At 37.0% G+C, this 18,011-nt stretch overlaps 1 protein-coding gene across 1 annotated transcript; it reads right to left on the reverse strand.

Annotated features, from left to right (window-relative positions):
* Nucleotides 1-3,206: 3,206 nt before the first annotated feature.
* Nucleotides 3,207-18,011, reverse strand: adgrl4 (adhesion G protein-coupled receptor L4). The gene is made up of 16 exons (XM_051377707.1): nt 17,892-18,011; nt 17,317-17,466; nt 13,447-13,596; nt 12,557-12,706; nt 12,121-12,191; nt 10,858-11,037; nt 10,316-10,499; nt 10,026-10,139; nt 9,227-9,426; nt 7,226-7,405; nt 6,043-6,246; nt 5,449-5,669; nt 4,813-4,879; nt 4,583-4,674; nt 4,253-4,421; nt 3,207-3,723 (listed from the first exon to the last, which is right to left on the reverse strand). The coding sequence occupies exons 1-16, from the start codon at nt 17,935-17,937 to the stop codon at nt 3,661-3,663; spliced, it is 2,241 nt and encodes a 746-aa protein (XP_051233667.1). The 5' UTR covers nt 17,938-18,011; the 3' UTR covers nt 3,207-3,660.

Consider the following 18,011-nt stretch of genomic DNA (forward strand, 5'->3'; position numbering starts at 1 on the left):
CGAATATATGAACTCTAAAAACAAACCTTTCACTTTCTAATTGTGCTTAAAAAAAATTATTATATCACTGAAAATCAGTTTTTATATCTGTATGTCAAAAGAGATATTTCTGTTTTTTCTTATATAAACCCAGAGCTCTAAACATGGCTTGTTTTGTATATATATCAGAGTTAAAACCTAATTTTTCATTGCAGAAAATTATGTAAACAAGTTTTTCACAGCTGAATGAAAGGATAAACCCAGTGGGATCCACATTTATTCCCTGAGTGAAACTCAGCCACGTGGAGTGAAGGAATAAAGAGCAGATGCAGGCTGGTTTACTCTTTTACTTCTTGAATATCATATATCAGCAACTCCCAGTCTTAAAAATATACGCTGTCCCCTGGCATCACAAAGCTCTCCTCCTGGATACCACAAAGTCAAACAGTGTGGTGAATCACTGCTCTTCATGCCGATTTTAAAATCTGCCTCAGTCTAAAGCGCTCCACAGATGGCCCTTTTTATATTTGCAGTTTGAGGGTGATGACATCAAGAAGCAATCACACTAAGTGTCTATTCTTGCCGTCTTTCAGGGTTATGTTCAGATTGCACAACGCAGGAGTCCCTTGTGTCATCGCACTTAAGGATTCTCTCAGTCATCATACCTCTTTCATTTCCAGCCTTCAGTTCATTTCATGACAGCATCTGCCAGTAGAGGGCTCCCACATCACATTTTTGTCCTAAAACTGGATCAAGAAATGTGGATTGTTTTGAATATTATGGGACAAACAAAGAGTGGGAAAAGCATTAAGAATATCTTGGACAGTTGGGTTTAGTCATGTCCGGTGGTGGAATGTAATTAAGTGCGCTTAAATACAGTCCTTAAGTACAAATTTGAGTTACTTTCATGCTTCTTTTTATATATTTCATTGGGAAGTATTTTACTTCATTACGTTTCTTTGGCAGCTTTGGTTACTTACTTTACTATTAAAGCTTTGTGCATACAAAATAAGGAAGAAGGGCTTATAAAATGTTATGTTTTAATATAAATTAAACTATCAGTGTGCAAGTGCAGCTGAAATGATTAATAAATTAACCGATTCACTGTTTGACATGAAAGTAATTGGGAACTATAATAATTCATATTTATTTATGTAAAACAGGTGTGCCCAAAAATTGTTCCCCTGGAGGACCAAAGCTGAAATGTAGTGGTGGGTCACGGGCCAAAAGCAAACACTAGTACTGTAAAATGGTACTAAGATCCCACCTTCCCTCAACTGACTGGCTTGTGCAGTGACACATACATATTTAAAGATATTTTTTTTTTTACCTCACAATAAATAAAACAGCGATTTTATATTATACAAATTTAAAATGTATGTTTATTTATTTCACTATGAATATCCGGGAAGCCAAATCAAACCTTGTGGCGGGCCAATTTTGGCCAGTCCTGATGTAAAAGATTTCAAGGTTCCAGTTTCACAGATCCTTTTAATTATTTTAATCACTTTAATTTATTTTGGTGGATCCTCAACCAGCTACAACAGTGAAATCCTGCTCTCACATTAAAGGGCAATAATAATCGAAGGATTTAATATTCGTATATTAGTGTAATAGTCACAGGGGACTTCAATACTTGAACTTTTACAGAGCATTGTTAGTACTTTTACTTTTTTTTATTTAAGTATATTTTTTGGGCTTTTATTGCCTTTATTATAGTGACAACTGAAGACAGACAGGAAAGGGAGAGAGGGGATGATACACAGCAAAGGGCCGCAGGTTGAGTCAAACCCTGGGCCGCTGCAGCAAGGACTCAGCCTCGGTACATGGGTCGCCAGCTTTACCCACTGAGCTATCCGGGCGCCAGTTAGCACTTTTACTTAAGCAAAAATATCTGAATGCTTCCTCTACCACTGGTCATGCATGATCTGAGTTCATCCACCAAACCTAGTACTTATTTATAGAAAATTCAGGATTTTTCTCCACCGTTTTACAGTATTAGACACAACTGAAGTGCCACTATAATAGGTTTAGGTCAAGCAGGTCTACAGACTGGTTGAGTCTGTTCTAGTTGTAAATCTGGTTGCGTCTAAGTCAAGACATTCAAAGAAAGAAAGTGAAAAACAAATCAATATTAGGCCTTTACAGGAGCATGTTATCTAACAGCCAGTGTTTTAGTTTTTCCTTAAAGGTGACTGGGTTTGTAGTCTGTTTATTGCTATAAGGAACGTTATTCCAATTCTGAGCACCCGAGTATCTGAAATTATTTTTACCCATCTGGCTGCTGATTCTAAGCAGTGTCAGATTTGCCACACTGGACCTAGTGCTGTGCCTGTGAGCCTCTCTGACCTGTGGGAAGAAGTTTAATAAGTAATTTTGGGCTATACATTGGGCTATATATTCTAACTGTCACTCTGGACTCTGGACAGGGAGCCAGCTTAGCTGCATCATTTGGTTTCTCTGTGCTCTTGTGGCCCGAGACCTAAGAACTCTCTGATCAATTTATTTTTGGAGACATTTTATCTTCTATAACTTGGGAAGACTACAGTACCAGGATTTGCTAGTGCAGTTAAAGAGGCATTGGATTAAGCTGGATGCGACAGCTTTCCGGCTTTCCCTGTCCAGGAACATTGACTTTCTAGCCAAAAAATTTTCCTCCCACTTTCAGGGCCATACCTTCAGCCCCTGCAATGCAGTTAAACTTATTTACTGGTGGGAATGGGTGATAGGAAAATATTCATAATGTCAGTAATTTGATAATTTGATTTATTTTCCAGCCCTATGCAGATGCTTCTTAAACTCATTATAACACAGGGAGATATAGCTTGTTGAGGATTGAGATGACAATAAGGCTGTAAGGACACAACATTTACTCATGTACATTGCATTATCACAAAGCATTAAAGGGCAACAACAATGTTACAACACAGCTCATGTGGACCAACAAGCTACAAATAATTTTGATTTGTCTGATTGTGTAGACAAATATAATAAATATGAAGAGTTGACTATGTAGCTATGAGTCTGTGTCAAGTGTTAGGGCTTAGTAGAAAGAGAGTTCCTCATTACATCCAGTAGATGGGGCCATTGGACTTTCTAAATGTCAGATAATGGAAACAGTCCTTTTAAGAACTCATCTTTAATTTACTGTACACTTAGCTGTGTACGATGCATTAAACAAGACCATTGATTTTGCACATAAAAGAAGCAAGCAGTAGAGATATGTGTTAATTTGCCACAATCATTTTAATAATTTACAAATCAATTTCAAACACAAGAAAGGAACAAAGACAACAGACTGCGAAGATTATTTGGGGTGTAATGCTAATAGCTGCAAAGGCATTAAATTAAACTGAAAATATACAAAATATTTTGATTCCTGTATTACTCTCAGAAGAATACCTTTTGTGAACATGTTGAAAGACTTGTATGTTTGCATTGTACAGAAAGATCCTGAACATAAAACCAACAAACAAACATTATGTTGGCAGTCTTCTAAAAGGGAAACAAGACATTTACAAAGTATAAGTGCTACATGTTCTCATTTATTAGACATCTGTACTAAACAATTCCTCCCACATCATTTTCCAAAAATGAAAGCATGAATCACAGGATATTGCAGAGCTGTAGTGTCGACTATCGCTGTACAAGTGCAGATGATCAGGCTTTGGTCGCATTAATTCATCTCAGGCATTCAAAACAACATGGCACATTTTTGAAAAGCCTGTAGTACTCCTCCTGAATCTGGAACACACATTCAAAAAGGTAGGATTTAGATGAAAACATATTATAGTTATATAATATAATATAATATAATATAATATCGCATTGCAACATGCACAATTATGAGGTACTTTATTCCATTTTATGATTATTTATACTTCTACTTCACTACATTACAGTGAGGATTTTTTGCTTTTTACCTCACTGAATATATTTCACAGCTGTTAGTTATAGTAATAATTTTCCGCAAAAAAAATGTGTGCTTAAAACATATGATCAGTTTATAAAATATACTTTATTGTAGAATAAACTAACCCATTTTTTTACTTGCTTTAAAATTACAGTTAATAGATTTAGCTGCTGTACCTTGACAATATTAAAATGCTGCTTACATGTTAATGAATCAGTAGTAATGCAGAATCAACACAGCATTTAACTCTTGTCTTGATCCGAACCGCTAACTGTCCAACTATAGTCATAATGAATGTTGAATAATTAAATGCAAAAGACGTAGAAAACAAAGTTGAAGGAAGCCCAACCAAAATGTTACCTTTCTGGACAGGACACAGAGGAAGATGAAGATGAACATCCCCTGGAAGGCGTTGGTGATGGTGAACAGATAGGCGGTGAGGGTGGTCTCATTGAGGATGTGCAGCACTCCAAAGGTCCAGGTGGCTCCCAGCACGAACAGCAGAGCCAAGGCACCACGGGCGCAGGACCTGCGGGTGAATGCAAAAAAACCCCAAAACAACAACAACAAAGAACTAATTGTAATTTGGAGAACACCACATGATGCCATGATAATCCACCAGATAGGGAACTTACAACTTGATTTTCTATATTCCTTTGACCTTCTCAACAACAGTACATATAATCCTACCTGATGTTTTCATAGTGACTGATTTCAGGCTTTTTCACAGCAGTATGCCGGTACACTTTGTAGATGATTACTCCAAAAGCCAAGAGATTAACCTTTAGTGGAGAACGATCAAAGACAAACACGACAAACAAACACGATCAAATGAATATTTATCTTTCAAAACAAGCCCTTTTTGATGATTTCAATTAATATTTTCATTTTTAGGATGTTACAAAGACATCGGATCTTACCAGAATGATCAAACACGCAGGCCCGATGAAACTCCATATGAAATGGTTTTCTGTGCTCAGCCAACACCTATAACACAAATATAAAAACGTGCAATTTAGCAAACAATTTCACCGACTGAATCTGTGTTTTAAAATCTCTTTGTTGCAATAATCTATCATTTTACCTTTGTCTAATCTAGCCTAATCTTAATTATTACAATATTGTATGGGCTAGTGCATACCCTTCTTATCTTTCAAGTACAAGCACAATTGGTTTGAAAACCTCTCACCTCTGCTCACAATAACGGGCAATCAGCACTTCTTTTTACGTAATCTCAATCTTTTAATTATATTTTGCATTAATAAACAACAGACTTTTATTTATAGATTCCTATTAAAATTCTCAGTGGTACCCAAAACCTTTCAGAATTTCTTTTGCACTAATTCAGTTATTACATTCCTCTCTACAAGCATCTTCAACTTCCTTTACGTCCCCGCAGGCCAAATTTAATCTCTGTCCCCTTGTATTTATAATTAATGTAATTTGTTTATCTTTGTTCTCTGAAAAATGCTGAATGAGTTGGAAAAGAGGTCTTTATAAAAGCATTTGTCTTCCCACCTCTATGTACAAAAAAAGCTAAAATATTCTCCTCTTACACTTTATCCGTGCCGTAGTACTTGGAGCCGAGTGTTGCAGAGATGGTCACCACCACTGCCGGGCTTCCGTAGCCGAAGATGTAAAAGTTACGGTGCAGGAAGCCTTTGTTGTAGATGACACCAACCACTATTAAGTACAGATGGATGCCCTCGATGCACATCCAGGCAAAGGCCGCAAGGAAGAAATAGTGCAGCAGCCCTGCAATAACAGAGCAGAAAAGCTGCCAAGAAATAGACAAAAGAGGAGAGAGAGACAGAGAGAGAGAGAGACAGATTTATATATTTTTATATTGATGTTGTTATTTTGCATCTATTGCACTCTTTGTTTGTTCAGCCTTCTTTATTACGAGATGTAATGCCAATGTTTTAGCATTTGCTTGTCAAATGAGCCTTTAAATAGAGAGAAATAATTCTGATAGCAAGAGTTAGAGAGTAAGTGAGAGAAATAACAGTGTGCTATAGCATTAAAGGCACTCTTTGTCAATGAAATGGCAGAATAGTGGGTCAGGTGTATACACACACACACATACACAAAAACACACACACACAGGAGATTTTCTTTGTTTCATTGGGTTCAAGTGCATCCTAGCTCACCTTGTGTGTGTTCATATTGATCCCCACCAGGAAGATGAACTCGGCCATGAAGAGGCTGCAGCACAGGTTCTTGTGGATGGTGGTTCTGGTGCTCTGGATCTCACTGAAGAACCAGAAGGTGAAGATGCACATGGACAGACAGATGAGGGAGATGATCATTCCCAGCTGAGTGATCCGGGTCAGGATGGTATAGTGGGCCACCAGCTGAGAAGTAAATGGAAAGGGAGGTGTTTCATTCACAGTTTCATGGTATGCTGAAGTTGTAATTTGTTGTGTTTTCTGCTTGGAGTCATTTGATATGACATGGGAATAGGCTGGGGTTTGCACCAATATGTTGGGTTGCAGGCATTCTGGTTCATTTCTTATTTGAATCAAGGAATTTGGGGGCAGTGTTGAGCTCTGTAAAAACGATGGGGAGTGTATCTTTAAAAGTAAAACAGACACACAGTTTCAGCTGAGACTTTTTGTGTTTCATGAAATGCTGTTTTACAACCATATCAAAAATATTATCCTGAGTGGAACTAAATACTTGGAAGTCTTGGTATTTAGAAAAAAAAAAGAAAGAAGTTAATATATTAAAAACTTGCACAATGTTGCCAATCAGCACCTTTAACACAAAATAGTACCATTGGTCTTCAAAGAAACCTGTGGTGCACACAGAGGTACATCTATATGGGGTTGAATCTAAATTATGGTGGGAAATAATATAAACTGGAAGATTATGGATTGAGAATTTTTTTCTATATGTACAAATACAATGTAGAAATCCATTGGATTATCTGAAAGTGCAGTGTCACAAAACTGAAAATTGGGACAGGAAAGCAACAACATGTGATTTAAACAGAAAAAAACATGACATAACCATAGAAACGTGAAAATATTTACCAGGTTTCCTCAGTGTTATAATTCTAAGGCTCAATATTCTGTATTTCTTGTATAAAACTTGAATAATTTTCTTAAGATAAAATTGAAAACAATCAAGGAGTCACTAAAAATATTACTTGCAGAATCCAGATATGAGGTTCAACTCTTGCCCTCGCTGAAAATACATTTGTTCAATATAATCAGCCTTTTTCCTAAAATCATTTTAATAAATAATTTAAAGCCCTGGTGGAAAAATGCCCCAAAAAAGGAAATACCATTGCACTGTTAGAGTTGTATTTTTAATGTATGATCCACTCACATTGGCTCGCCCAGAGGACATTAGGATGGCGAAGTGTGTGAGGTGATTGCAGGAGCAGGTGGTTGCATTGCTGTTGACGTGGACGGTCTTGCAGCCATGAGTCGCCCAGTGGCCCTGCAGGCTGTCCGCCTCGTACTCCCAGAAGGCGCACTTCGTCACATCAGCTTTAGTGTCTATGGGCTTTGGGGAATAGAGAGGAACAAAGACGCTGTTAACTGTGGATGGTTTTATTAGTTTTTGTATGGCACTGCTTTTGTGATACCACACCACCAGGGGGTTAAAAACAGATTGTGCAGGTCTCATCGAAATAGCACTTAAATTACTTAAATGACTATCAATCCGAAGTTTGACTACATTAGACTTACATAAAATATTTAAATACATTTTTTTCATTCCCTTCTGTTACATTAGTGACATTTTCATTGGGTTGCATTGAACTTTCTTATTATTCTTATTGTCTCACAACTTTAGAACTTACTAAACATAGAATGCCAAATAATTGTCATGCATGGCTTTAGGGGAAAATGAAAGGCACAGGGCATGAAGTGCAGCCATGTTTGCTGCAAACAATACGCCAAGGGAGTGGCAGCTGACTGTAGTTATTTTTTTGGAAAAGGAATCTCACTGGGATGTGAAAAATGTACAGTAGTTTGCATATGCTGGAAAAAGGGCAGAATTTTAAAATCATTAAAATTTTGATGAACATATTGAAAGCAGAGGTCAACATATTTTGGATAAATTACTATTATGTGTAATTTTACTTGATTTACAATGATCCATGCAACAACCACATTTGCAGTAGAAATACACATTGTCATAAATAACTTGAATTAAAATGTGGTCCAGTATTGTTCAGGTTGTCCCTAAATCTTTATTTTGTTTACATTCAATTAGATTTGCATCTTGCTCCCACTTGGTGTGTTATGATATTTTTGTAATTGTACGATAGCAAATTCGTAATTTGCACCCTTGAGTCAGTAAATTTTCTTTCGAATTAATGTGTGCAGAGTGTCACAAAAATACTGAACAGGTGCAAGCAAGGAAAAAACCCCAGTGCATCTTGGTAAAACACCACTTCGCCAGCAGACAGTGTCTGCACGAAGATGGAGCCCAAATTATTGATTGTTGCTCTTTAAAGGCAATTTACAGAGGATTTTCACTGCTCAACATAAATCAACACCTCCTTTGTTAGGCTTAAGCCTCAAGGGTCCAACAAAAATAATGATTTCACTTTCTCATACATTTTAATTATCTTAAAAGAAAATACCAGTACATTAACTTTTAGGGTTATTTCCCTCATTACTCGCTTTCCTCCATCATCTATTCACCTTTCCTCTTCCTTTCCCCCTTAACTGAGAGGTCATTGCAGAAATGCATGGAGCTAAATCTTAAAATTTCAGGAAGCTAAAACACAAAGCACTAACTACTCCTCCCATGTGAGTTTGTTTAAATTTGACTTTAATGGAAACTCTGGCAGTTATAAAGTTACTGCAAGAGTCAATCTGGGAATAAGGAAGTTATTCCTCACAGCAACAGAGAACGCAATGATGGCTCCAGTCTGACAAAGATATATATGATGATGTATTGATTTTTCAAATTGAACAAGATCCTATTGGAAGTTCATGTTTATAGATACAATTATGAATTAATCATATGACACAGAAAAGGTAGCAGTGGGATTAAAGGAGCAGGGAAGTGAAGAAAACCTTTACCTAGACTGCATTCATGTTTGTCAAACAATAGAAAAATAAAAAGATTAGATGGTTCAGTTGCTCAAAATGCTGCTTAAATAAAGCAATACAATAGTAAATAGTAGTACTTTAATAAGGAAGGATATGGAATAAAGCTATATCCCCCAGCTGGGTCACAATTTTCAAGAAAGTCCTAAACCAAAACTCACTGGCTTTTGCACAGATACTCTGCAGCGTACATTCTGAAGGTATACATTGAGACTGCAGAAGTGGAAAAACAATGTAGCTCAGCACTCTGTGTGGTCTTTACCTCGTTGTGTCTCAGAGTGAAGGTGACATGGTCAAGTTGGTAAACGTCAGCAGGTTTGACGGCTGCTGCTATGACTCGGGAGTTGACAGTGATTTCCCCTGTTCCTGCATACCGCGAGTAGTCGGTGACACCTGGGTCGCTGCTCGGCTTCAGGATGTCACTGATGCTGTCATATCGCACAAACACCACTGACACACTTCCTGATGGACAAAAAAAAGTTTTACAAAGATGGGAGGCAGTCAAACTTACTGTATTTGTGATCAAACTTTTAATCTAGCGACTAAATTAACACTTCACTCTTAGATCTCCCAGCAGAACTGTGCAGAGTTTAACATACCAGTTTCCCACATTGAACGTCCAATAAAATAATGTAAGATTATACCTTGATGATTTGATTTGTTTCTGCATGTAAGAGTATGTTAATCCATTAAATAATTGTTGGATTTGATTTAATTACAAATGGGAGTTCATAAAGAAGCAGTTTTTTTGCATGCTGACAGTCCAATACCTTTTTGTGTAAATGTTGCCATAATGACCAAATAAACTTACAGATTTGTGCCAAAATCAGATACTACTGGAGTGAATTGTAATATGCGAGCCCAAAATTAGACATTACAGCTATATATATTGATAGAGAAAAAAAAAAAATACAAATACTTACTTTGAAGTACAACATATGTGGCATATGGCAACATATGGCAAAACAGTACTCCCTGTGCCAAGCATGCAGATGGTCACAACTTTAAAAAGGCATTTTTGATTTTACTTTCCTTTAGACATTTAAACTAGGCTACTTTACCATTCTTGTCCTCCTGTGGTCTCAGTTTTGGAGTTAGATTTATGTGATCTCCTGCCATGGAAGCAGACACTTTGGCTTTTGTGTGTTGAGCATCAAACGTGAAGAGTTTCAGTTCTGTGGTTGAGATTAAAAAAATTTAAAAAACCCATCAAGTATATAAAATTATTAAAAGTATTAAAATGACAATTATGCAAACCTCACTTTCCTGCACACAGGTGGGAATAAATGGCAGGACAATTTAATATAATTTGAGTGTCTCTAAGAGCGCTCTGTGTTAATAATTATCTCACCCATTTCGTTGGCTTTGATTTCGAGCTCAGTTGGAGTTTTGTAGTTGTTGGCCAGTGTCAGAGCGCTTTCTTCAACAGTATGTAGCAGCTTGGTGATGGTATGTTCCCGACGCTCTTCTTTCATTCTGCTCCAGGCCACCAGTTCATCCTTCTCCACCAAGTTGTTTACTGCTTTCACCAATTTCTATTGAAAACAAGATTTTTCAGTGTGACATGTGTATAATAGCATCGCATGTAACATACTGTATGCTGCACTGCAATATGTTTTTAATTAGAACATTATGTTGATATAAGGTATGTCTCTTTGACGTTTAAATATTTACTGGATATGATGATTTATTTATTTTTTTGTGCATATAGTAACATATCACAGATATTTCTCCAACTGTCATTGACTGAAGTTTCAATACAAAAGTTTCTAAATTGTATTCCACAGAACTGCAGTGCCATTTTATTCCCCTCTAACCAGATCAAAGCATAACCGCAGTTCAGGCAGAACTCCAAATGTTGAATGAGAAACAAGAATGGTAAACAAAGATTACTGTTAGAGTTGAGTTGATGGCGGATGGTTTGACAGTGTAATCCTTGTCTCCTGCAGCCAGTGTTGATGCGGATCGACACAAAGCCTCAACATATGCAATCACTTGCACTGAAGTGAGCTCGCCGGACGTCTGTTTGGCAATTTCCTTCAGTAGGCTCCGGGGCTCTGTGATGTTGCTCATCTAGGATGAAAAAAATGTATTTGTGATTAACTATTTCATATTGTTTTTACTGATGTCACATTCTAATATTATACATTATTTCTGAAAAAATATAATATGTACAGTTTTTGTTCTTTACATGGAGCTGGTAAGTAGCTCACTCACAATCTCCATAATGTTACCAAACATATTTAGCATGTTGGAGTTTCCCCACAAGGAGGAGCTGTTTGGTAATTCTCAGAAAAGTCTTTACCAACTATAGGACAGAGAGGTTATAGGAGCCATTTAGACGTTTCAGTATCACCTGTTGCAAATAATGACAGCAATAGCTAATAAAGTTTTAATAATCGTGCCGTCTGCAGGCGATGAGTGTTGCAGGTTTTCCTTTTTCACAGCTGCTTTTTTGTTATTTTTGTTAAATAAAATAGAAATGTAAATATAATTTTCAGTCACTACACATTTAAAATGTAATATTTGTTTTCGTCTTCACATCTATGAACTTGAGCTTAACATTCAGTTTAAGGGTAGTAGGCCTTTGTTAACTGTCTGTATAAACATTCACCTAACCAGAGTTAAATATTTTAATCTCCTTCCTTCTACGGTAACCAGGAGGCCAATCCTGGAGAAAAGAGAATGCATTATGAGACAACTCCTCCCAATATTCCTGTGAAAATATTATACTGTCTGCTAAAGTTAAGAAGTCCTGAAATACACACAACACACAAATTCACAAAGCAGCTATTTAATTAAAAAGTAAGTAACTATAACACCCATTGCCTGCAGGTGTCCTATGAGTCAAGGTTGCAAAATATATTACTTTCTTTGCCTGTAGATGGTGCATATTGACATGTCAGTCCTAAACCACTGCTGTGGTTACTTTTCTTGCCTGTAGGTGGCGCAACGGAAGGTGCAGAATTCCAGGTTTGAAAGCGCTGGTGATGCAAGTGGCAGTCGGATTATAGTGGCTGGTGTTGAGTGTCCTTACTGTACACACAGTTTGATCCGGTTTCACCTAATGTTTCTCTTATTTCTCTCCAATAGAGGGCAGTGTCATCACATCTATTTTTACCTTATTTGGTTGAAATCCTGAGGAGGGGTACTTACATATTCAAGTGTTTTGTTGACAGTCTGTGCGATGCACCCGATGTTGTCATGGCAGTATTTTTGGGGATGTTCTGGAAAACAACAATTACCAAAAGTATCTTGTTGATTGCTTAATTTATTTCAATAACTTCCCCAAAATAAGTTACAGTAAAATCTGAATTGCAAAAAACTTAACACAGGCATAACATCACATGGCTCTCTTTGTGACCCATATTGTTTAAAACATCAGAAAATGTAAGACTGCAGCATTTCCTTGATGTATTGCATAACAGATTCTCCCAAAAAACATTTTAAAAAAAAATCTGTGCTGTGTGTGCATGTGTGAGAGAGAAAGTACAAAAAAAAGATGAAGACATATGTATGTCCTTGGATGTAAGTACCACTGTGTGTGTGTGTGTGTGTGCGTGCGTGTGCACTCTTCCATCCTTATACCGACCTTTACATCTCGCACCTCTCTCTGGATGAAAGTGCTTAGTGCCTGAAGTTGGGATGTAATCACGCTGACAAGTGCAATAGAAAGATCCATTCGTATTATGGCAGTGTGAGTTTGGTCCACAGAGCTGTCCCGACTTGCATTCATCAATATCTGAAGGATGCAAATGAAGAGTTTGGCTCCGATTAACGATAAACACGATATGACACTCTCAACATGAACTGAATAACTAAATAAATACAGACGTTAACAGGCATGTGTATTTCTACCTCAAAATGAGTCAAAATTATACTAAAGTGAAGTGAAGTTAATGATTTACTTTCTTTTTAAATAGAGAATGTGGCGTAGTAGTCCGACTTATTAAATTTAATACACTGTATAATTGATTTTGAAAGAGAAACTGCATACTTGCATGCATATTACACATTTGAATATTCATAAATCAGCTACTAAAATCAGCTACATGCTTCTGCACTGTTTTAAATGGCCTGTGCCATACAGTTGTAAATCTACAGGAATACTTTATGCAACAGCACAGATTAAAGGTGCTTGTTCTTCTATTGCAGATCTCAGGTGGTTACTCAGAATAGCAGATGGAAAGGAAGTGAAAGGCCGAGGGAAAAAAACAAACACCTCCAACATGTTTATCCTCCTCACTACAGTGAAAGAGAAAACAGCTCACACACTCACACACACACACACACACACAGTCCTGACGCCATCACAGCTGTGTGGTAACTGCTTTCACACTCACTGATGTACATGATATCTTGCCCAGTGGCATGTGTGGTCCTCTGTCAGAACAGTTTATAATATGTTACTGATCATTACAGCGTGTGACCAAAGCTAATTTTTGTACATTTATAATGCTGAGCGAGTGAATTGGTCATTACCGATGCATTCTGTGCCATCGTTGGGCTGGAACTCGCCCAGTCCTGTCGATGTGTATCCAGAGACACATGTGCAGTAGTAGCTGCCTGCTGTGTTGGTGCAGTTCCCCCTGTCCCCGCAGATATTAGTCACATTCTGGCACTCGTTGTCATCTGTGGTGAAAAGACAAGGACAGAAAGTAAACTGGGTTAGTCGAAAGAAAAAAGAAAAGAAAAAACTCAAAAAGCGTTTGAAACTTTTGGCCTCTTTGTCCACAAATTGGATGAGCAAAGAAAATGAAACTGATTTGCAGAGGAGGATACTGCTGATACAACTACTGATACAACTGACCAGCAAGCTACAACAAGAAAAAACAGGAAATCAGTTCAAGCCTCATTTTTTTGTACAAATCAAAATTCATGAAAAACAACTCAGATTTACAAAAATTAACTACTTCAGCAGGTTCAAGCTCTTGTTTACCTAATTCTTTATTTGGGCATTGATATATTTTTATCTTTAGCCCATACTGAAGTGTTACATCACTGATTTATTTAATACTATTTTTTTTATGTATCATTGATGTTCTTCAATAGATCGTATTGTAACAGTTTCCTTTTTACTTTTATTTCGGTCTACCATATATCCTCCTTAATTTCCTCCCACAAGGCCTTTCAATATATTCTAGAAAAATGCCAGAACAAGCAGCAAGTTCCTGTTGGACATATTTGGAGATAATTGTAATTTTAGCAAGTTTATCAAGTGTTACCGTGGCTGTACTGTGGCTGATTTGCATTTTGGTCCACAGTTGGTGAAGAGACTGAAATCCTTAATCACCCTCTTCAACAATAAATGTTCTTTGACTGCTGAACATTATGCAAAATGGCTGGACCATCAGAAAGCCCTCGCTTCATGACAGCAACAACGGATGTTAATCCTTGAACTTAAAATAGAGCGGTAAGTTATGGAGTAAAAGGATAACACCACAAAACTCATGCCTTGGGACATGGTGGCAACGTTGCTTAACATAAACATCTGTTCTACAAAAGCAGAAACCAGAACTAGTATTTAGCCATCAATTCAGGAGCAATGATTAGGTAGGACTATTTCTAAGAGTAACAATGATTCTCTATATTAATCCATGTCTTAATGTCCAGAAAATAATTATCATCATGGCATATTTAATTTCCAGATTCAGTTTCTATCAACAGTTTTTTGACTTTCACTGCATATTCACACAAATACTGACTCGAACTGTCCTCCACATTAGATTACTATATAGGAATACTTCAATTTAACCCGGATGCTGTGTCCTGGTGTTGATTTGAACTTGATAAAGCTCAGTTGTGTTGTGTGTCTCAGCCTTGATTAAAGCTTTGGCTAGCTCCAACGTATCAGTTTTTTTTGTTTACATTTGTGATTGCTGAGCAGTTGTTTGATTTTGAAAAACTCAAGTTACTCCAAATATTTTTTTCACTTTGTATGCCAGGTTCAGAAAGCACCAGATATAGAGCAGTTTGCTGCGGATGTGGCTGTTGCCCACACATTATAGAAAGTGCTGTTCCAGCTTTATTTTCAAACACACCTTCCATCTCTGGTCTCCCAGTTTATTGGAAATGACCTGGTAAGACTTTCCACTGTTGTTTTCACTTGTCTAGGTATGATGGACGCTGTGCTCTTCCTCTCCTCTGTACCTTTTACACAAAAGCTGTCCGGGAAGGGAAATCCTCTGCTCTGATGAGAGAGGTGACTGTATCCAAAGGGGAAATTCCTCTATAACACCCTTGAACCATCATTGTTGCACAAAATTGCACCCACATATTTTATCATTCACTTTGATGTCTTGCTTTTGTCTTCAGAAGATTCTGTGTTTCCGTGCTTTTGTCACTTTGTTGTTTTAAAAAAAAAAAGTTAAAATGCTGAATGGATTAACTTTTCAGTCTTTACACACAAAAAGGCAAAACGTGAACCACCCTAATTCATGATTTTTTTTTGCATTAAATTAACTCACACACCAAATGAACATCATCATTTTTGAATTCACTACTACATCGGGAGTCCTTTAACCCTGAACTTCCTTGTGCCTTTATGTTTTAAAATCACACGCTAGTGTTTGTACCACTCACATTTTGATTTACTTTTGGCTCTTGACAGATGTAAGCCGTACTGTGATTGTGATCTGCTTTGGTCAGGAAACAAAAAGGGTTTCAGGAATTCTAAACAGCCCGCAAACATAACAGGAGTAACAATGCTGACTGAGAGGCAACACTGGCCATTAAAAATGTTACTCATAAAGCTGTATTGAAAAGCTGAGATCTTTTTTCACATTGCAGTGTTTTTACTGTAATTAACTCTCAACGAGGTGAGCTGCCAACTCGTTGGTAGGCAATACAAAAATGTCAAGTTCCCACCACAGCTGGTCCAACAAATACCCTCAAAGACGATAAGAACACATAGAGTTGTTCAAATTATTCACACAGATCTTACTTAAACTCACCCACATGGTGCTTTTGTGTTTTTAAATTGCCAAATGAATTATTAAGCTCAATCACAAGAATTAAAAGCAAAATTAGATTAAAAAAGCTGGTAACACTTTATATTAAGGTAGACATATTCACCCTCAACATCATCAAGCATGCATATTAGTAGCATTTTGGCTCTTTATTAGTCATTATAAAGCACCTATTAATGCCTTATTCTGCGTGACCATATTCTACAACTACTAAGCCATTAACTAAGAGTTTTCCCTCAATAACCTCCTAATTACTCCTTATTGATAGTGAGTAAGGAAGTTATTTGCATGAATTATGATCTTAATATGTTTAGCTTAGTATGGGCCTTAAGGTGGTAGTACCACAAGAATAGACATTCTCTCTTAATGACACTTAATAAATGTATATTCATAAGTAGTATGCTTTGCTCAGTGTGAGCCAAGGTCAAGGCCAACTTCAATCTAAATATTTTACAATGTTAAATTAACAGTTTAAGTTTAATGTCTTGCTTTGTTATGAGCAAGACCTTACTGTATAATGGGAACATATTCTGAGTTAGAAAGATGTCATTTAGAGTTATTTGGACATTATTAACACTTGTAGTTTTGGGTTTTGTTGTATAAGAACAGACCACATTTAATTAACAATTATTAAAGGAGAATGACTATTCTTGAGGTTATTGAGTGAAGATTCTTAGTTAATTGCCTAGTAGTTGTACAATGTGGCCATGCAGAATAAGGGATTAATAGGTGCCTTGTAATGACTAATAACGAGCCAATACGCTACTAATATGCATGTGAGTTAATGTTGAATATGTGTAACTTAATATTACATTTTTTTACACATAAAAATCTCGATGATAAATAATTCCCTATGTGGTCTAAGAAATGCTACATGCCGGCTTAAATATTACTGGTTGTTTCTGGTAAATGATAAGTGATATTTTGAGGCTAACCATCTCAAAATGTTGATATAATAAGAGACAAACAGTTGCAGAAGAGCAACTATGTACAGATCATGCTGATTTTTGTCGATCAAATCACCACAGATAGTGTTTTATTTGCGTTTATGTGTATCCCTTTTAACATTTCGGTAAAAATTTAATGAGTTGTTGTCCTGAACAGGCATCTTAAGAAGCTTCAACACATCTAATGCAGAGAGATCCAGATATTTCAAACTGCTTACATCCTAGTTATTTTGCACTGCACAGCCATGCTCTAAAAATGTTAAATGTGCTCAGATGTTGGCCTAATACTTCTGTCTGCTTATGGCGAACAGTGACAAACAAGAAAGGCTTCCTAAAATAGTCAAGGCTGCCATGACAGCTACACACAAGGCTGGATGTACTCTTGCATCACTGTAAACACTCAACATATACTGGTGGCTTTGTATGTTTATATTTACCATTGCAAAATGTCTTTCCATCTCCAGTATATCCATGGTTGCAGAAGCACGCGTCGTTTGATCCATTCAGGGCCTTGCATGTTGCAAGTTGGTGACAAGAATCACAAATGTCAGAGAGGCTGCATGGGTCCATCAGACTGGAGAGCCATGCTGCGCAGACACCAAGTACCAAACACAAGAAGAGATTACTTTAAATGTATTCCAAAACATTTTGTCATGCCACTGCTGCTTTTTTTTAGCATGTGTTGTTCCAGTAAGTATTGTATCTTTATCTCTAGCTGTGTTAATCTGCTACTCATGTAACTACACACCTTTGAATGTATCCACTGACACACAGTACACACAAGTTCAGACTATGGTTTATGTAGCTACACAAAGATTCTGTTGTAAATGAAAAAAGTCGGTATTACTTTAAAAATATTCACAAATCTAAAGCTCAAATGCGGCCCCATCACACAACTCAAACCAATAATAGCTGATATGAAGACCCCATAAATGTAGATGTACAGATCATCTACTACTGTCTCCCTGTAAGACACCTGCTCATATGCTAGTGGATAGATAAGCTTACGTACCTGTCAAAAGTACAAGTTTCATTGAAGACTTGAGCAAAGACTCCATACTTGCGCTGGGTCTGGATGTTACTTTTAGCACAGACTGTGGTGGGCTGGCTGGTGACGTAGTCCATTTCCTTG

The sequence above is a fragment of the Dicentrarchus labrax genome, unplaced genomic scaffold, assembly GCF_905237075.1.
Source record: "Dicentrarchus labrax unplaced genomic scaffold, dlabrax2021, whole genome shotgun sequence".
In the NCBI taxonomy this organism is placed as follows: domain Eukaryota; kingdom Metazoa; phylum Chordata; class Actinopteri; family Moronidae; genus Dicentrarchus; species Dicentrarchus labrax.